The sequence below is a fragment of the Halichoerus grypus genome, chromosome 6 (assembly GCF_964656455.1).
Source record: "Halichoerus grypus chromosome 6, mHalGry1.hap1.1, whole genome shotgun sequence".
Taxonomy (NCBI): Eukaryota; Metazoa; Chordata; class Mammalia; order Carnivora; family Phocidae; genus Halichoerus; species Halichoerus grypus.
In genome coordinates this window covers 28,961,793-28,983,152 of record NC_135717.1, presented here as the reverse complement: position 1 = coordinate 28,983,152, position 21,360 = coordinate 28,961,793, and the positions used below count along the sequence as shown (strand labels likewise).

The window sequence follows — 21,360 nt, the reverse complement described above, 5'->3', positions numbered from 1 at the left end:
CCAAAAAATACATTATATATATTAATATTAAAAATATTTACATTCAAAAAGAGTATAGGAGAGAAAAAAATAATTCCAACACCCAAACACAACCACTAATCACATTTTAATATATTTATCTCTAGTCTTTTTCCAATTTTTTTTCTTTTTTGGATGCATCTGAAAATAACACTTAAACTAGACCAGAATTCCAAGCTCCTAGTAGCGAGTCAGAACAATTCAAAACATAGTTTATCAGTGACAACTCCAATTTTAAAAATACCTTAAAAGGTTGTGTGCTGGCCATCAATTTTGTATCCAAGAGTCTAAAGACAAAAGAAATGTTAATAAGGTAAACAAAACACACATCAATGTCCAGAATGTATTTTACTCGAATGAAGAGCCCGCCTCCGGTCCTAAAAGCCGGCAAGAGAATTAAGCACATGAGCCAGCTGGACCTAGCACAGGCACTCTGCGACATGAGACTGGGGCTCAGTCCTCGCAACCTCTCTCCATCAGGAGCCTATGGGGGAGGGCACACATGACTGCACTCAGAGCACAAGCTCTAGAACTGCCTGTATCTCGACAGGGCACGTGGGCTACATCCATTCCAAGGGGAAGGCAAAGATCTTCATAAGTTTTTCTACGGTTCAAATACTGCTGTAGATCTAGTACCCCCACGCCGTTACCAACTACTGTATTACCCAGATTTGCACAAAATAAACTCCTGGAGGTCAAAATCTGCATTTGGTAGTTTCATGCAACATCAACTGTGGGAGACACTGTCAGGTAAAGGCACCAGCTTAGAGATGAGGGGAAAAATCTCCAGCCAGATAGTTCTTGACTGACTACACAACACTCTTAACTGGACACTTGACTGGGACAAGGCACGTGCGGCATACAAGAGAGACGACAGCCAACTCAAGTAGACTGTGCCCATTCTTCAGACAGCAGGCTGTGGGGTGAGGAAAAAGCAGGGGCTGCCTATTTTCACTCTCAGTTCAAATTCTGGTTTTTATTTTATTTATTTTTTTAATTTTTAAAAATTTTTTTTTATTTTTAGATTTTATTTATTTATTTGACAGAAAGAGACACAGCGAGAGAGGGAACACAAGCAGGGGGAGTGGGAGAGGGAGAAGCAGGCTCCCTGCCAAGCAGGAAGCCCGGTGTGGGGCTCGATCCCAGGACCCTGGGATCATGACCTGAGCCGAAGGCAGACGCTTAACGACTGAGCCACCCAGGCGCCCCTCAAATTCTAGTTTTTAATGCAATCAAAAGCAAGTGGTCACAGCTGGACCTATTAAACCATTAACCAGCTATTATCAACTGGATTATAATCATGATCAGATAATTACTACTATTACTATTTATTACCTGTTTGTATCTTATACAGTATGAGAACTATTTTGAATGAAGGATAATGAATCCTCAAAGAAAGCTTACCTGGGGAAAACACATGTCGTCATCTCCTTAAACTCATTTAGGTCCTAACAAAAAAAAAAAGACAATGACTTGCTGCGATTTTACTAATACACTCACAATATTATAAACATACATAATATTTCAAGCTCCACAGCTCTCTTCTCAAACTGTGATACCTCACACAGGCCCTTTAAGCTAAACTGCTGGATCCATTTCTAGTTAATAATTACTTTCCAAAAATCGTCACAATTTCCTCACTGACTGGGAATCATATGATCTGACATAAAACTTTTGCATAACCAAAATAGACAAACTTGAGCATTTTATGGCTGAAATAGAGGAAGGGGGGAAAGTTTCTATTATATGTAGAAAGCTTTCAGTAATAGCTCTATCAAATGAATCCATCATTAACAATGAGACTAGCAGAGTTATGTAGTAAATAAAATGGTTTATACAGGAAATGGACATATTGTAACCTGGCTTATACCTTTACTGAGAACATCTCTGAAATGCTAGGTAAAATGGCCATTAAAACGCAGACTTTCCAATATGCACAGTGCATACTTTAACTACTCACAAAATTGCTAAAGAAGCACCAGTAGCAAGTGCCTAAATTAGACAATTCATTTCCCAGTTTATTTTGATCAGGAAGTCTAAAGCCGAAATGAGATGGATCTAATTTTGAATGAACTCATTTACATACATAATTGCCACACCAGACTGAGTAGTCATACTCCTGACCCTTTTTAACTACGCTTCTCTTCAGCGTTATTCATGCTTCATAGCAAACTGCCATTTCCAATTAGCTTTCCAAGCCTGTAAATACAGACTGTTATTTATGTAGTTTGGGATATTTACCAGCTTTTCAATGGCTATCGTTAAATTAACGGACAATACATGAACAAGTGGTTTCAGTGCTGAGGTCAAACAAAAATGCAATAATGACTACTGTCACCTCACAATACCATCACAAAGCCTCACAAGCAAGAAAAAATTAGAATTATGGCTACTTCCAGGGCTAGCATATAGCAGAGCTCTAGACCCATGCCTTCTAAAAGGTCACACTGAAATACCAAGAAGATCCTTCAGAAGAGAGTCTCCCCTAAAAGACAGCTCCAAAACACGGATTCTTTAGTATACTTTTAAATGCAAAATTTGGTACCAGTGCATGTAAAAAGTTCTACCATTTTAAATATGTTTTCTCATTTATTCTCACCACTTCTTCCAAAACTAGTTGGAAGAAAACCAATTTTCTCCCCCTGACAATGGCAGAACACAAAAAAGTTCAATTACTGACTCAGGTCACCTTAGTAATAAAGCAAGGGATGAAGCCATGTCTCCTAACCCACGTCCTACACCGCAACAAATCTCAAGCTCTTTCTACGAGAACTGGATTCAGAACTACAGTAGTTTCGTTCAAGGTACCATTTACTGAGTGCTTACATACAATGTGCTATGCTAGGCATTTAGACACAGACAATAAAAAGGTTACACTCCTTGTCCGAGGAGCTAATCACCTAGAAGAAGGGGACAGGGGTCAAGAAAAACTGTATGCTCAAGAGCTACAGAGTTCTGTGGGAATTCAGAGAAAGGAAAGATCACCTCTTGGGCAAGGCAGCAGGCAGGGAAACCTTCGTGGAAGAGGCATACGCTAGATCTTGGTAAGACAGGTAAAGCTGTACACAGGCAAATGTGGAGAAAAGCCGGAGAAAATTCAGAAAGGAGGAAATCGTATACCAAAATCACAGACAGGAAAAAACACAAAGCGGTCCCAGGAACAAATGAGCCAGTCCGGATGGGAATAAGGAGGGTCACAAGTGACTAGAAGACACAGGGCTGCTGGGCCAGATCACAGAAAGCTTGCCATGTCAGGCTAAAAAGAATCAGCTGTATAGAAAAGCAAAGAAGACGGGATTAGGTGCAGAATTTTGAGCACTGTCAGTGATGTGAACAGAACCATACATCAGATTATAAAACTGGCACAGTCGGAAGATACCCATTTTTTAAAATCAATATTTAATGCCCCCTATGTGCCAAACTCTGTTTGGTGTTAAAAACACCTATAAACGCAGCATTTAATATACTTTCCTCTTCCCTTACCAGTCACTTCCCTGGTTTAAGGCCAAAAAATCGTAAGAGGAGCTGCTATGCTTTGGTCGACTTGGCCAATAGAAGCGGTTGATCTGAAGTCATCAGCTCTCTAGATTTGTACACTGCACATTCATATCCATCATGTTTGAGACTCACCACCATGAAGTCTTTGAGTCCCAGAGGGGGTGATAGCGTTGTCATGAGAAGCAATGACAACCTTGAGGCTGCAGAAACAGGACAAGGGGAGCAAGAGACCCACTGTATTCACAGCTGGGCTTTGTTGGACTTTTCCAAAGAAAGACATCAAGATCCTGATGGAACAATGTCTCATAAGACATGTAAGTAGGGACACCTGGGTGGCTCAGCCGGTTACGTGTCTGACTCTTCATTTTGGCTCAGGTCGTAATCTCAGGGCCATGAGACTGAGCCCCACGTCGGGCTCTGCACTGGGCATGGAGCCTGTTTAAGATTCTCAAAATAGAGAGAGCAAATAAAGGAGGGGGAGGACATGGTGATGGGAGGCAAGCAAGATGAGCCCGTGTGCACAGTTAGGGAGCAAAAGAGGAAGAGACAGAAGAGAAACTCTTTTCCTGAAGAGCCAAAGAGGCTTGTGCCTTGGTGCCCTGAGCCAACATGGCTCCAAGAGCAAAAAAACACCAAGGTTAACGGAGAATCTAAGGGAAGCAGCCTAGCAAGAGGTCAGCAAGAATTTTGAATTTTGTAGGACCTGATCCAGTCCAGCTGACCTGAAGTACTACTCACCTTCAATGGCCCCATTATGGCTAATGTTAGCAGCAACAAACTAGAAGACCACGCCTGTGGTCGAGAATGCCTGCCCAGCACTAAATGAGCAAACCACTGGCATCAAGTTGAAACAAATGTCCAACTCTGCTCTGGCAATGGCAGATGACTGAAGATCCCTTACAACGGCTTGTAAGTACATCTCTTCAAAAATGTACACCCAAGCGCATGAGATGATCTCTGGGAACGTGCTGCATACAAGAAAACAGCACTCATGTAGAGAATGCTTTCTCGGTAATAAGCAATTATGAGTTTTTCTTCTCTTTTTTTTCAAGTTTTTATTTTAATTCCAGTTAACATATGTGTTGTATTAGTTTCAGGTGTACAATAGTGCTCATCACAAGTGCGCTCCTTCATCCCCATCACCTGTTCCCCCCATCCCCCCCAGCCCCCCGCCCCTCTGGTGACCATCAGTTTGTTTTCGAGAGTTAAGAGTCTGTTTCTTGGTTTGTGTCTCTCTCTCTCTCTCCCTGTCTCTCTCTCTCTCTCTCTCTCACTTTTTTTCCCCTTTGCTCATTTGTTTTTTTTGGTCTTCAACTCCACATATGAGTGAAATCATATGGTATTTGTCGTTCTCTGACTGGCTTCACTTAGCATAATACGCTCTAGTTCCATCCACGTCGTTGCAAATGGCAAGAAATGGTGAATTTTTAACACAGGCTAGCAGGCAGGTCACTTACCACAGGCAGAGGGCAGCAGAACTGATGAACAGTGTGCATGACATCCAAGAGCATGTTGTGTCCAATAACGAGTTTTCCCTAAAGAAAGTCGGGGTTAAGGAGAAGATTTCTTGGCACAAAATTATATTGGGGCTTGAGAGTGAAATGTATGGTTCAGATTCTATGAGGATTTTTTACTAAACTTACTTTTTGATATTAAAAAATATATTTATGCAAATAAATAAGTTAGGGCTGGCTTATTCCTCTTTACTCTTAGAGTATTAAATCCATTATGCAAAGTAAAAGCTCCAATGACTTTGATATCATTGATCTCTGCTTTTTATTCATCTTGCCACCCTCAAGAATCAGAAGTAGTAAAATCTTTATTGAAGGGCTCAAAAAAGTAACTGAAAAGGCTAAGTACCTTGAACTGTCAATAATTTGTGAACGGGCTCCAAATATCTATTCTAGGAGTGTATTCCTTAAAACAACTCATTGATTTTTAAAAGACATATCTGTGACAACACTGAAAGGTAAAAATAATTAATTTCTAATTCTATCAAACAGAATGAATTCTCATTCCCTTCACATCTATGTCAAAATTGAGGGGGCATGTTCTTAAATACCATTTCTAATGCAATTTATTGCTTTTCTACCAACTGAAGTATAATATGTGTTCAGTAAATCACTCCATTGTGATAGAAAATAAACTACCAAAATGGAGCATCGACTTAGATTTAGCCAGCCAGGTGACACCATTTTTAACAGAAAGCATCTGGTCATCACAGTGGAGCTTTTGACTGTGTCCCAGTACATCCTCAGAGTGATACTTCTTGACTCATAGGGCTAAACGTAATTCTTAGAAATAAATAGTTCTATATGAAATCTTCCAAATCCAACAGACAAGCTGTCCTTTTGGCTCGGTAACACCACAGTAGTACCCAGTGCCAGATCTGGGTTTCTAAAAATCATTATCCAATAAAAGGAACCAGGGCTCCTTGGAGAACTCATGGATTCTAGAACTGAGGCAGGGAAAATACAACGTGAGTCTGAACATCTTGTGATGCCAAAGAATGAGGAGGTGCTCAAAAAAGGGTGGGGGCCGGGGCACCACGGGGCTCAGTCGGTTAAGCATGTGACTCTTGATTTCGGCTCAGGTCATGATCTCAGGGTTGTGGGATCAAGCCCTGCATCAGGCTCTGTACTTTGGCGCAGAGTCTGCTTGTCCCTCTCCCTCTGCTCCTCCCCCGCTCGTGCTCTCTCTCTCTCTCTCTCAAATAAATAAAATCTTTAAAAACAAAAAACAAAAGCACTGAGATTATAATAGACAACGAAAGACGGCCCAGACTGCTGAAGACTAAGGAAAAGAAACAAGTAAATGCAATGTGGGGTCCTGGAAAGAACCATGAACTCAGTGGGGAAAGTGATGCTGTTCAGGTAAGGCCTACAGTTTGGTTCATAACATCATACCAGTATTCACCTCCTGGTTCAGATAACCACATGGTTATATGAGGCATCAGCAGAAGGTAGCGAGGTGAGGGATCAGTGGAAACTCTGTACTATTTCTGTGACTGCTGTGAGTGTAAAATTAGTATAACATAAGTTTTTTAACATACAGGAAACACAGATTTACTACAGAGTGGCAGGGAAAGAATGTGGTGTGATATAAATATTTAAGAGTACTGAGTATTCACCGGCTTTATAGAGCTTGACTCTGTGTTTTTAAGGTATGTGACTTCTAAATTTTAAATGTCTGGGTCACTGATAAAGGGGGCTTGTCTTCGTAGTATGCTCTGTGTCATTAACTACCAACGGTCAGCAGCATGTTGTAAATCATTCTGTAGGAGACAGACAACAGGGAGATGGACACAGCCAGCTACGGCATCTGGGTATGAACCAGGCAAACAGACCCAACTATTGGGATGGCCACAAGAGAGCTCAAAGCCAAGTGATGCCCCACAGGTCTATATTTCAGGGCTGGCCTCAGTCAATTCAACCACTCCTCTGAAGTCTGCTGGCTAAGTGTGGATGATATAAGCAAATGTGACCAGAAATTCCTCCTTGCTTCTCTGGATACCTGTGTCTTAGCCATTCATGAATAGACTCTCTTGCCTTTGTTTCTCTCCAGACTCATCCGACTTTCTATCCCGTTCTGGTTACCTCACTGACTTCTTTTACGGGGCTCTGGAACTTGCTGTTCATCCCCAGTGGAGGACAGTGGCATGCCCCCTCTCAAGTGCTCCTGTTCTCACAAGCCTGCACTTGGAGGAACACAGAGGGGATCTCTACGGCCTTAAAGTGTCCTAGGTGCAAAGCTCAGCACCTAAGCGACAAGACAAGATGATTCCTTCTCCAGGGGAGATAATTCCTTCTCCCATGGCCAGCTACTTTAGGAACAGAAAGTCTTAGCCTCCAGGGTATTGAGCATCCCAGCAAGCTGTCTGACTTGGCTGTGTAATCCACGAAACCACCAGCAGCCTGGCCCAATTTATCTACGCCAAGACATGGAGGCCTCTTTTCCAACGGGACTTAGAAAACAAGCAAAAATGTCCGCCATACCAATCACGGAATGCTCTAGCATATTTACACAAAAGGTCAACACATTTTAAAACTTATCAAATATCACAAAGGCTATCACACACAATTCAGTTACAGTTATGCACAAGAACTCAACACAATTATTTTTATCCTCTAGACTCTTCTAATTATGGAACAGAACACCCTCAGTCAGATACCTGATTATTTCTCCCCATACTCCTTACTTGCCTTTTCCAGTTCTTAATGGTTTTGAGAATAATAAAAGTAAGTTTCATGTAGCCATATAAGGAAATCATAGTATAACCTTCCTATGCGTTGTACAAGAAAACCTTTTTTTTTATTTTTTTTATTTTTAGGTAATCTCTACACCCAGCGGGGGGCTCGAACTCACAACCCTAAGATCAAGAGTCACATGCTCTACCGGCTGAGCCAGCCAGGCGCCCCCACAAGAAAACGTTCTGGAAAATGGTGTGGATCCAATCGGCAATTATGATGTCACTGAGCGCATTATAACCAAAGTCTCCCTCCATACCAGGTAAACATTCTACACGTGACCAAATGGGTAGTTGGCAATGATGACTAAGCATTTCACCTTAAATGTTATGTTCAGGAATCTAGCTGAAAAAAAGAAAAAGCCTGGTTCACTTACCGAATTGGCAATGGCATGAATGACTCTAGAAAATCCCACAGCATCATTCAGTTCTTCCTGATTTAGAGAAACAAACCAAGAAAACTACTGACGTACACATATTCCTTGTCTGAATCGGTTAAAATGTAGCCCCCAAAAACACTTTAGTGTTATATTGCATTAGATAGCTTTAGTTTCCCTGTTCTGTCTCCATGATCCCAAAGAACTGCGTCTGACATAACTTATGTACACACCTTTCTTCTGTTTTAGAACATGGAATTAGCAAGTCCCAAATTATTCAATAGTTACTAAAATAATGGCACCTAGGGTTTACCTATCACTTCAAATCATTTGTTGAAATTTCCAAGTCCAGCAAATGGCCTTAAAAATACAAACTTTTCAAAGCTGCCACCTGCTGGCCAAATTCAATACTGCATTAAATTCTGAGGAAGCCCATCTAGCAGCTGACTGATTGATCAAATCAAGCATTCTCATAATTTCTGGCTTTTTTCCTTGTCAAATGCATTTTTGTACATTTGGAGCATAGCATTCTGAGACTCAGCCCCACCCAGTTTCTTCTCTCCTTTCCTCCCAATGATGTCTGAATAGGCTCAATTTCTCTCCTATCTTGATACCCCGTCCTCAGTGCTAAGCTGGACGCACCTGCTGCCCCTTCCTGTCTCATCATAGCTACATTATTCGAGGCTTCTCTCCGCTCACTCGCTCCTTGCAGCCCTCTGCTCTGTGGCCTCACCCCCACTGAAACTGCTCATCTCTTTAAACTACTCCCAAGGCTAACAAGTGATGGCGGGGATATGGAGAAACTGGAACACTTGTGCCCTGTTGGTGGGAATGTAAAGTGGTTCAGTCGCTATGGAAAACAATATGGCAGTTCCCCAAAAAATTAAATATAGAATTTCCACACGATCCAGCAATTTCACTTCTGGGTATATACCCAAAAGAACTGAAAGCAAGGACTCCAAGAGATATTTGCACACCCATGATCATAACAGCATTATTCACAAGAACCAAAAGGCAGAAGCAACCCAGTGTCCATGACAGATGGATGAAGAACATGTAGTCTCTACAGACAATGGACTACAGACAATAGACTACTGTTCAGCTCTAAAAGGAAGGGAATTCTGACACCTGCTACAACACGGGTAAACCTGGAAGGCATTATGCTGAGTGAAATAAACCAGTCACAAAAAGACTAATGCTGCACAATTCCACTTACATGAGGCACCCAGAGTAGTCAGACCCACAGAGACAGAAAGTAGAAGGGGAGTTGCCAGGGGCTGGGGCGCAGACAGGGAGTTAGTGTCTAATGAGATGAGAACAGTTACAAGGATGGATGATGTGGCTACACAACAAGGTGAAAGCACTTAATCCTACAGAACTGTACACTTGGAAATAGGAGAGTAAATTTTGTTATGTATATTTTGCCACAATTAAAATTTCTTTTTAATTTTTAAGAATGTTTTTTAAAAATTTCATAACCCTATGTTTTAATGACATTTTTAGTACTTTCTCCAGAGAGACCGTTAACTCTTAGATAGGAAAGCCACAAATCATTCGTTCTGGGACGCCTGGGTGGCTTAGTTGGTTAAGCGTCTGCCTTCGGCTCAGGTCGTGATCCCGGGGTCCTGGGATCCATCCCCACGTCAGGCTCCCTGCTCAGTGAGGAGTCTGCTTCTCCCTCTGCTCCTCCCCCCGCTCAGTGCTCACTCTCTCGCGCGCTCTCTCAAATAAGTAAGTAAATCGTTTGTTCTGACGCCCTCTGCACCTACCATAATGCTGGAACATACGGTGAATATGCTACAAATGGTGAATAACTAATTCGACCCTAATTCCTATACCAAAGTGTTCATTGTTCCTTGTGACCAGAGGTCTTTCTTGTCAGGTGGATGAACAGCTGAATTCCTGGAATGATGACTGCTGTGCTGGGGTCCCTGCTAAATATCCCAGTTCCCTTGGTTCTTAGATTTCTATCTTGTTCTCCTCTGTCCTCTGGGTGGGAATTCTAGCTCTCAAAACTGTTACTAAACTTTTACTGCAACACTTAAAAATAATTATTATTATTATTTAAAAAAAAAAAAAAGGACTCCCAAGGCTAAACCCAGTGGCCACATCTCCATCTTTATCCGTAACTTCTCCTCTGTTGACATTCCCCTCTTCGAACATTCTCTTCCCTTGGCTGCTGGTCACAAGACTCTCCGGGTATTTTTCTACTTCTGCTTATCATTTAAATGCCAGATCCCTCAGGAACCTACCCCAGACCATCCTATCCTCATTCTTCGGCACACGGTGGATGCTCCAGCCCAGTCCCGGTTCTCCCCACCAACGACAGCCACACCTAGCCCTCACCTCACCTCTCCTGCGCTCCAGAAGGACAAACCTGCCTACAGGACACCCACCCGTGGACGCCCCAAGACATCTAAAACGTCACCGGGTCAAAAACAGAAGGTAACATCCTTCTCCACTTTGGGGGGACAGCTGTGCCATGGTGCCCTGGTGACCTTGCACGTATCCACACAGACCACATGGGCAAAGGCTTGAGTCACGACCCATCTCTGTGTCGGTGGAACACCCCGGGAAGAGTGGGTGGGAGGCAGAGGCTTGTGAGGGGCTGCTTTGAGGCCCTCTCCTGCCTGCCTCCCTCTTTCTCCTGGGAGGCTGTCATGAGGGATTCTCCCTGCCTCCCAGGTTCTGATGAGGCAGGGGGCTTTCTGCCCACCCTCCTTTGCAGAATACAGCTAGAGCACAGAAAAGCGCTCAGCCGCGGTCCAGAATTGGCTCCTTGGTAATGCGGTAGCCACAACTCACACAGTAGTCCCCAGGCCCCTTTGGCTTCAGTGCTGTCTTTTTGGTGGGTGGGACCACACGCAGCTGGTACCTCTGGCTGATCTCCCTTCTCTATTGAAGCAAGAAACTGTCTCAATCCAGCAGCGGCTTTTTGCATCCTTAATGATTAGACCAGTCAGATGTGGCCCTGCCTTATGCATGTGTGAGCTCTTGGCCTCCTCCACCTGTCCCCCTACCAGTATCACTCTGGGCCACCCCATCTGACACCAGTCTACCCAGTTGCTCAAATTTCTAGCTTGAGTATCTTTCTTTTCTCCCTTCCACTTTCACCACCCACACCCAATCCCAGATTCCACTGAGTCTACCTTTTTTTTTTTTTTCAAAGATTTTTATTTATTTGAGACAGAGAGACAGCGAGAGAGGGAACACAAGCAGGGGGAGTGGGAGAGGGAGAAGCAGGCTTCCCACGGGGCAGGGAGCCCGATGCAGGGTTTGATCCCAGGACCCTGGGACCATGACCTGAGCCAAAGGCAGACGCTTAACGCCTGAGCCACCCAGGCGCCCCCACTGAGTCTACCTTCTAAACATCTCCAGGGTCCACCTAAATTGCTATTCACTATCCTATTCCAGCTCACTGACATCTCACAGATTACTCCACAGTCTAACTGGTCTCCCTGCCTCCGGTCCTCCTCACTGGAATCCACTCTCCAGACAGCAACCAGGGTGATGCTCTGACAATGCAAATACCACGATGACATCCTAATCTGTCGAATCACAGGTTCCACAGTTTGTTTTAGGAAAACCAGCAACTGTGCCCGAGGCTAAACATAGCAGTATTAGCTAATGGGCAAGCGGTTCAGGGACACACAATCTGAATGATGACCAAGAATACATTTTTTTAGAGGCTGATTCACATAGATGATTCACATGTCAGACTCACTTTGGTGGCTATGTCTAAATTCTTAACCTTAAGTTTCCCTTGTTCTGTTCTAGGTGTTTCTGCCAATTCAATGCTGCTATGTTAGGGTACTATTCATTACGCTGCATGTGACACAGGATCTACAAACATGCAGGAAGGCCTAAATCAGTACCAAGCTGCCATTTCTCACCCAAAAGACATGAACATAACTCAGTCACCTGTTCCTTAGCAAGTTTCTGCTGCTCCCTCCTCTTACGCTCTTCTTCATCTACTTTGCTGATGACGATGTAGCGCTCTTTCTGAAAGATATAAAGGAGATGTACAACTTTCCAGAAGCAACCTGACTTCAAACAACTCAGATTCTGCTACCATTCGAAGTTATATGTTTTACCAACACAGCCTTGCATGGGCTAACCCGCTGAGAGTATTTTGAAATGCCGTGAAAACTGAGTTGGCGTGTTACAAACCAAAATTCTGCCTCTGCGCATGCGCGACATTTGCTCGTGGTTTATTAATTCACCCCAACAGAGGTCACTTCAAAGTATCAACAGACGATGAGAATAAGACACTTCCCACGATGAACACTAAGAAGTTACGCTGCATGTGAACGTGAATTTCTAAACAATTGGCTTTAAAATAAAATTTCCGTATCCTATTTAATTGACATAAGAAAAAAATCCTGGCTTTCCTGGTAATGTGTCAGAAAACCAGTCCCTTCCTTCTCATATATTCCATTTTGTATCAGTTAAGCACATCACATCCTATGTCCAAGTTTGAGATTTATCTTCTAGCAAGATTTTTTAATTTACTTCATCTCTTATTTCATCAGACATCTGACTTAAGAGCAACAACGAAATCCTAAAATTCTGAAATTTTGCTAACGGAGCCCACCATCAGCCTCCCATTACCCACCACGGTCCAACAGCACACCTCAGGAATACATGCCATAGCGATACTCATGCCCCAGAGTCTATCATTTAATTTCACGTGCCTGCCTAACAGGAAGCCATTTTTTTCATGCAGAGCACTACAGCTTTCTGCCATAATCAGAATGCATACTAACATTTGCATACTTTCAAGTTTACAAAGCATGTTCATGCCTGCTGACACACTTGATCACCACAAAACAGCTATGAAACAGGCACAGGCCATCACTATCAGGCTCATCCCCAGAGTACAAATGAGGAAGACGAGGCTTCCAGAGGTGAAGTGACTTGCCCAAGGTCACCCAGCTCACAAGAAGCAGAGCCACGAGTCAATCCTGACTCTCAGCATGTTCAATGTATCATTGCATGGGTTTGGCTCTGGATAGTTCTTGGGGTTACCTTTTCAGTTTCTAAAGTGTCAACGTGAATGCCTTTGGGATACCTAAAGAAGAGAGAGACAACAGGACATCACTAGATGAGACAATGACAGCTAAAACCCTAGGTATTTTCAAATCAAGTCTATAGCGATAATTCAATAAGTTTTATTAAATATAAAATAACTATTACAATGAATACTTTACAGTAAGTCTAATCCATAATATTTCAGCTGCCAAAGGTTTCCCTATATCTGCTTTTAAAAGGCAAGAGTGTAACTGATTTCAAATTAATTTTTTAGGACATAGGCATCTACTGAGATGTCATGGATCACCTAATACAGTCAGCTCATTACCACACAGTCAAATCTTGCTTCCAAATATAGTAACATTTACTTCCTAAGTGAAATTGTGAAGGTCATTTTAAATGGTATGGGCATACATAGAAGAGGTTTGAGAAAAGTAACTCTGTTGTAATTTGGCATGGTAGCTTGCGACAGCCAAGGAGAAGAATCTGGAACCCACATGGAGTACAGTGCAAGGGTAACATGACAGGAAAGGAGCCTAGTCAGAGGACAATGGCCCTTTTCCTGTTTTGTTCAAAGTAAATTCCAAGTACATATCACTGGTAGATTCTAATGGGAGAACAAGAGCCCCAACATCAAATACAAACATCCAACTGCTCAACAATGATGTGCAATTTTTGGGCTAGAGAGCCACTTGAAAATACAGAGATAGGGTGCCTAGGTGGCTCAGTCAGTTAAGTGTCCGACTCTTGATTTCGGCTCAGGTCATGATCTCAAAGTCATGAGATCAAGCCCCGCGTCGGGCTCCATGCTCAGTGTGGAATCTGCTTGAGATTCTCTCCCTCACCCTCTGCCCCTCTGCACCACCCCCTCATGTGCACACTCATACACTCTCTCTGTCTCTCAAAAAAAAAGGGGGGGGTGAAAATACATAGAACTCAGTGGAAACACCTCCAGAAAAATACATGCACAAAATTATGGATGTGATTTCAGGGGATTCAGAGACCCCCTGAAACCCACCCATGGTCCACCCCTGCTTTAGAAAGAGCATTCATCTAGGTATTTTCTAGATCTTAAAACCCCATCTGTATCATGTACCTTCAAAGAACACTATACATCCAGAACTTAATGGACTTAAGGCCAAAGTGACAATTAAAAGAAAATTTTAAAGGCTTAAAAGCACCTGCTAAGAAATAACAGAAAATTAGTGGGTATTTAAGGAACTTAACAAGTAGGGGAAGTAGCACAATAAAGCACTGCCCAAGAGCATGGTATGGTCAAATCACCAAAAGCTGCAGAATCTCAAAAGTGAAAAGAGAGCTAAAAGATTGTATTTTGTTTTAAATCCTGGGTCCCTCACAGAGTTCTCACATATAATATAAACACTTACTTCCAGCTCAAAGTCTGATAAATTAGTTTTCTTTGGAACCTATAAAAACAAAAGAGAAGGTACTGATTTGGGCTCATTAAAAGAAAATCCTAACCGATCAAGCACTGGTTGGGGAAATACATTTAATTTTTAAAAGCGACTCCATGAGAAGTGACGGGTAATACGCAAACAAAATACAGGAGGGACGTGTGAGGTGGCAGGATTCCTCATCACTCGTCCTCATCAGAATCTTCTTTAATATTATTATACCGCATTTATCCAAGAGGTAAAAGTTCTTGTCCAACCACAGTATCACTTCCTGTGACTGTCCAATGACTCTGAAGTAGACACATGCATTAAAACACTTTTGTGAAGCTAGTCACAAAGTAAAAGGGAAGTAAGGTGTTTGAGTCACTGCCTCTTTGAGACACTGATGTTTTTTACTGCAGAGAGAAATTAAAAGGATAGAGGCAGCCTGACGGTGAATTCTTCCCTTTAAGCCTTCATGTATTAAGCACTCTCCGAGGCTAAAGTAATTATGCCACTCTGGAGCATAACTTATAGCCAAAGATGCACAAGGGTTTTCTCCCCTCCAGGATAGGACAAACTGTTCATTCTCTGTCTCAATATACCATGGTCCCCACTGTGTTAATGCTCAAGTTAGTGCTTACATCGTACAAATAATAACAAGACTATGAATGTGTGTTTCAAAGACCAAAATGGAGCACATGAGAATATTCAGGGCAACTAACCCAGTACATGGCTCTAAATCCAAGTTCTTGTTTTCTTCACTTTGTAACAAATCTTCTATTTTCTCTCTGAGGAATTAGAATGAAAACATCACCATCAATATCTTTAAGGAAGGAAGTCATCAACCAACAGAATAATCATACTCAGAAGCAAACTGACTATAAGAACATAGGACAATGTAACTGTACCCAATCAGGTTATAAGTTTTTAGCTACACTTAAAAGTTACACGTGGTTACACATAAAAATACTTTATTGGGGGGGGCGCTTGGGGGGCGCAGTTGGTCAAGCATCCAACTCTTGGTCTCGCGCAGGTCGTGATCTCAGGGTTGTGAGATCGAGCCCTGTATGGGGCTCCCTGCTCTGCTCGGAGTCTGCTTGAGATTCTCTCTCCCTCTCCCTCTGCCCCTCCTGCTCATGATCTGTCTCTCTCCCTCTCTCTCCCTCTTTCTGGCTCTAAAACTAAATAAATAAATCTTTTTAAAACATACATTATTTGGACATATTCTTTTTGTTCTTGTTATTCATGAATTAGGAAACTTCTCAAGGATTCATTAATACAAGCGATTTAAATTTTTACTTTTCTAGGGGAGGGGGAGTAGGGGGTTGGGCAAAATGGGTGAAGGGGAGAGGGAGATATAGGCCTCCAGTTATGAAATAAGTAAGTCGCAGGGGTGGGGGGACAGGATAACTGGGTGATAGACATGAAGGAGGGCACGTGATGTAATGAGCACTGAGTATAAGACTGATGAATCACTGAACTCTACCTCTGAAACCAATAATACATTGTATGTTAATTGAATTTAAATTAAAAAAAAAAATAAAACCAAAAAAAATGAAGTAAGTCAGTCACAGGAATAAAAAGCAGAGCATTAGGAATACCATCAACGGCACTGTAATAGTGAAGTAATGGGACAGATGGGAGCTACACTTGTGAACACAGCATAATGTATAAACCTGTCAAATCACTATGTTTTACACCTGAAACTCATGTAACATTGTGTGTCAACTATACTCAAGTAAAATTAAGTCACTAATTAATTTTTACTTTTCTAGTAAAGCAGTTTACCAAAAACTCAGGAAAACCAGACACTCCTTCAGTGGCCTGTGTGCTAGTCAGAAACTTCATTCAAAAAACAAAATAAAACAGAACAAAATGTGGATGTGTTGCAAATATCTGGATGGGCCTGTTTCGTTCCTCTGCCTTCAGGGAAACTGGACAGTATTTATGGGGCCCTTGATCCATGCAAGAGGTATGTGCACTGGCTGAGTCTCTTGCCCAGGACACATGGGAAGTCTAAGTACAGTACACAGAATTCTATTTTACAATGTGCTGTGATTACACAAATTCAGGTATGACACAATGAAATCCTGCCATTCACCCTATCACACCTGCGTGCGCAGCTCAAGGTTAAAATACAGATGTCAGGGGGCGCCTGGGTGGTTTGGTTGGGCGTCTGCCTTTGGCTCGGATCATGATCTCAGGGTCCTGGGATCGAATCCCACGTCAGGCTCCCTGCTCAGCGGAGAGTCTGCTTCTCTCTCTCCCTCTGCCCCTCCCCACCATTCGTGCTTTCTCTCAAATAAATAAATAAAATGTTAAAAAAAAAATACAGATGTCAATTCGGCCCCAACATACATTTACATAATGCACATTTGGTTTCAGTTTTGGAACTTACACCACTTGGTCAATAAACTTCTTCTGGTCCTCAGGAATTGTCACAGGACATTTGGAAGTGTTTGGTGATACATAAGACAGAGTTCCTGCGCCATTGGACTGCAGACGTTTTTCATCATACTGCTCTCTTAATTGTCTTTCTTCTTCCTGATTTAAATATGGGATTCCTAAATGTAATTTTAAAAAGAATGCATTAGCAGAAGTAACTTAGCATAAAAATTTTAACATAAAAATTCTTGAACAAACCAGTGAATCTGAAACACTCAGGAAAGACTGAACATATGTAACCATACCCCCAAAAAATCAACAGAAAAAGCAAATGATTTTGAAATACATCTGTCTGTTCATTCACTCCCATCATTCATTCTTCTTTCAACAAATGCTTATTTGGCACTTCCACTGGGCCAGGCACTGTATGGGGCACAAGGTGTCTAACCGTGAAGAAAGGATACACATCCTACTCTGTGGTGAAGGGAACGACTTCCGACCAGATGATCAGAGAAGGTCACTTCGAGGGAAGACCCAAAGAATGAATCAGGCCGGCAAAAAGCCAGGGGAGGAGTATTTCAGGCAAGGGAACAAGTATAAATGTGCAGAGGGGGACGCGTGGGTGGCTCAGTCGTTAAGCGTCTGCCTTCGGCTCAGGTCATGATCTCAGGGTCCTGGGATCGAGCCCCGCGTCGGGCTCCCTGCTCGGCGGGAAGCCTGCTTCTCCCTCTCCCACTCCCCCTGCTTGTGTTCCCTCTCTCGCTGTGCCTCTCTCTGTCAAATGAATAAATAAAATCTTTTTAAAAATAAATAAATAAATAAAAAATAAATGTGCAGAGGATGGGATGGTGCAGACTGCTCCCAACACAGCAAGGAAGCTGGTGTGACCAGAACACAGTGAGCAGGAGAATGGCACAAGGTTGGCATGGAGAGGCCAGGATAAGAATTTATTTTATTCTGGGTGCCTGGGTGGCTCAGTCCGTTAAGTGTCTCCCTTCGGCTCACGTCAGGATCCCTGGGTCCTGAGATCAAGCCCCGCATCAGGCTCCCTGCTCAGCAGGGAGTCTGCTTCTCCCTCTGTCCCTCCCCCTGCTTGTACTCTCTCTCTCTCTCTCCCTCGCTCCCTCCCTCCCTCACAAAAATAAATAAAATCTTTAAAAAAAAAATTTATTTTATTCTAAGAGCAATGGAATGCCATTAGGTTTTAGGCAAGGGGCGCCTGGGTGGCTCAGTCGTTAAGCGTCTGCCTTCGGCTCAGGTCATGATCTCAGGGTCCTGGGATCGAGCCCCACATCGGGCTCCCTGCTCAGCGGGAAGCCTGCTTCTCCCTCTCCCACTCCCCGTTTGTATTCCTGCTCTCGCTATCTCTCTCTCTGTCAAATAAATAAATAAATAAAATCTTTAAAAAAAAAAAAAAGAAGAAGAAGGTTTTAGGCAAGATAATTACAGTATCTGCTTCTCGTTTCTAAGAGATCACTTCGACTCCTGTGAGGGTTGAAGTAGGGAAGTCCGTTAAAAGCAACTGTCCAGGCAAGAAGTAACTGCTTCCATCAGAGGTCAGTAAACTTTCTCTTAGAGGGGGCACACACAGTAAATGTTTCAGGCTTGTGGGCCACGTGGGGAGCTCTGTTACAACCAATCAACTGTGCTCTTGCAACACGAACACAGCCATACACACTGGGTAAAAGAACAGGCATGGCTTTATTTAAAATAAGACTTTATAGACAAAGTAGGCAGTGGGTCATGGTTTGTGACCCAGCTTAGACTATAGAGATGAAGAGAATGACTAGAGTGACAGGAGAGAGAGAACCTGCTGATATACTGGAAGGGAGGGATAAAGGGAAGAGCAAGACCAAAAACGACACCTGGCTATTAGGTGTAAGCAGTTGGGTAGATGGCAAGTCCACATATGGAGGTGGGAAACACGGGGTAAAGAACAGTTTCGGCCCAAGGAGTGAAAATCAAAAGTTATCTCCTGGATATATAAGGGTATACATAAATTATATATTATACATTAATTAAGGGTGGTAGATATAAGCCTAACATTCAGGAGAAAGGTACTGAGATATCTATTTAGAGATCAGCACGATACGGGTGGCATTAAAGGTCATGGGACACTAATGAACTTTCCACAATGACGCAATTGGAAAATCACGATTGTCAGCAATACTAATTGTTCCATGCAAGAATCATCAGTCAATGCTAAAATTAATTGGTGAAAAAGGTGATCAATATTGTTAACACCAAGAGCTGCATGACATGAACATCCTTAGTATCACTGAACGGAGTACTTAAAAATGGTTAAGATGGTAAACAATGTGTGGCTTTTTCCACAATGGAATAAACAAGTTAACATCATGGGTAACGAGACGAAGTAGAGAAGGACAAGAGGTAGTGCTGTCGGCGTGAGAAATGCTGGAGGTGGGCACAGTTAGTGGTGATAAGACCCATGATGGGTAGAGGACAGAAATGGCTAAGGGGACGGACAAGCAAAGACTGCTGTGCGCCTGGTCAAGAAACAGACAATATGGAGCATTTGCTGGTCGTCCCTGTGGATGCTGACGTCACCCATAATGAGGAGGGAGGTAGGAGTAGAGAGAAGACAGTAAGCCAAAGCCAAGGCTGTCCCGAATGCCACGCTCATGAAATGGGCAGAAAGAGGAGAGACAGAAGTGGTGGCACGTGCCTGCCAACAGGGGCTCCTGGGCAGAGGGAAGCCAAGTGACTTGCAAGTAGCGTGGGGGAACAAGGAGACCAACAGCATGCCTGCCTGGACAGACCAAACGACAGAGGTAAAACCACCTGTGTTCCAGAGTGATGCAGGGGCAGGGGAGCAAAAGAGGAGTCCCCCGGCTCCATTCCAGGCCAGGAAGTGAAAGACACTTCCAAGAAGACTATCAGGAGAAAAGGGTCTGTAACACTTTTCAGGAAATAGAGGAAGGAAAAACATTCTGGTGGGGACTTGAATGCCAAATATTCACTCACGAATGTTAGGGTCACTTCCCTGACACAGCAGAGGACTCATGCTATACACGGGGGATTTGAAATGAATGAGACACAGTCCCTTTCCTCAGGGTGTCCGCACACCTGTCACACCACCCAGTTAGCTGTCATGACCGTGCTGTCTACGCAGACTTTTTTTCTCCCATGAGAAACTACCTCCAATTATAAAACAAGCACTGCTTGAAAAAGGGGGCTTTTCATTAGAGAATTACTAGCATACAGCTACTTTTTAAAGTACTCTGCTGCCTGTCTCACTGGAAGAAAACAGGGCAGTGCTCCCCACAGGTGGCCTGTTAGGGCCGCGAAGTCACACCAGTGGGAGAATAAACTCCATTCAACAAGATCAGGAGTTGGTGAGGCCTCGTTAGAGCAAAATGAAGTAGAGTCTACTCTTCCCATTCAGTTCATGGTAGACCAGGCTACACTTTTTAAAAGGCACAATAAAAGAGTTTTTAAAAATTCTAAGGCTGGGGGCGCCTGGGTGGCTCAGTCGTTGGGTGTCTGCCTTCGGCTCAGGTCAGGATCCCAGGGTCCTGGGATCGAGCCCCACATCGGGCTCCCTGCTCTGAAGGAAGCCTGTTTCTCCCTCTCCCACTCCCCCTGCTTGTGTTCCCTCTCTCGCTGTGTCTCTCTCTGTCAAATAAATAAATAAAATATTTAAAAAAAAAAATTCTAAGGCTGCACATGGTATACCAGGACTCTTGAGATTCTGTCTCAGATGGCAGGCACAAAAAGATCATTCTCAACCAAATCCAAATTTACAAGCTCTAAGGATAAGCCACATACAATCTTACCATTGCGGAAAACTTTATTAAAATCAAATCCTTGGCTTGCTAGAAAGTCAATGCTTGAGCTCTGAAACAAGAGGGAACAGAACATACATTTTGGTGATGTTGGTGGCAGATACGTGAACAGAAACAGACAGGTAACTCACACACGTAAACAAAGGCAGACAGCCATGGAAGTAGCATGCCAAAGTCAGAAAATTATCATTTCTACTCCAAGGCTGCCAAATAATCCATTCATTTAAACTATCTGGGCTCTTCTCCTTTAGAGCTTATAAAACAAATATCCTTCGTTTCATAATATTTAAGAAAATTATAATGGGTAAACACATATTCTCCCAAAAGGCAGAAAACTCCTGATCACTGTACTGAGTAGGAAACAATAAAAAGAAATAAAATGTATTGACAGTCTCTCACCACCAGTTCAAGTTTAAAGTAGCTCACATGTGCAAGTCATAACACATCAACATCCACCCCAAGGTTGATTCTAAAAACCCAAAATCTTCACTGGCTAGCCTTTACGTTCAAGATCAAAAATAGAGGGCGCCTGGGTGGCTCAGTTGGTTAAGCGACTGCCTTTGGCTCAGGTCATGATCCTGGAGTCCCGGGATCGAGTCCCG

General features: G+C 43.0%; 1 protein-coding gene across 5 annotated transcripts in view; it reads right to left on the bottom strand.

Moving 5' to 3' along the window:
- PARN (poly(A)-specific ribonuclease) overlaps window positions 1–21,360 on the bottom strand; it is a 161,442-nt gene that overhangs the window by 130,677 nt on the left and 9,405 nt on the right. For all 5 annotated transcript variants that reach the window (XR_004916355.2, XM_036089179.2, XM_078074782.1 and 2 more), the window contains 10 exons: window positions 20,750–20,810; window positions 16,966–17,131; window positions 15,290–15,355; window positions 14,559–14,597; window positions 13,168–13,210; window positions 12,061–12,141; window positions 8,140–8,196; window positions 4,974–5,051; window positions 1,423–1,466; window positions 263–305 (listed from right to left, as the gene is read on the bottom strand). Coding sequence is in view for 4 of the 5 variants with exons in the window: in XM_036089179.2 (XP_035945072.1) it covers window positions 263–305; window positions 1,423–1,466; window positions 4,974–5,051; window positions 8,140–8,196; window positions 12,061–12,141; window positions 13,168–13,210; window positions 14,559–14,597; window positions 15,290–15,355; window positions 16,966–17,131; window positions 20,750–20,810 (678 nt within the window). In the remaining variant the exon portion in view is untranslated. The remainder of the gene's footprint in view (window positions 1–262; window positions 306–1,422; window positions 1,467–4,973; window positions 5,052–8,139; window positions 8,197–12,060; window positions 12,142–13,167; window positions 13,211–14,558; window positions 14,598–15,289; window positions 15,356–16,965; window positions 17,132–20,749; window positions 20,811–21,360) is intronic.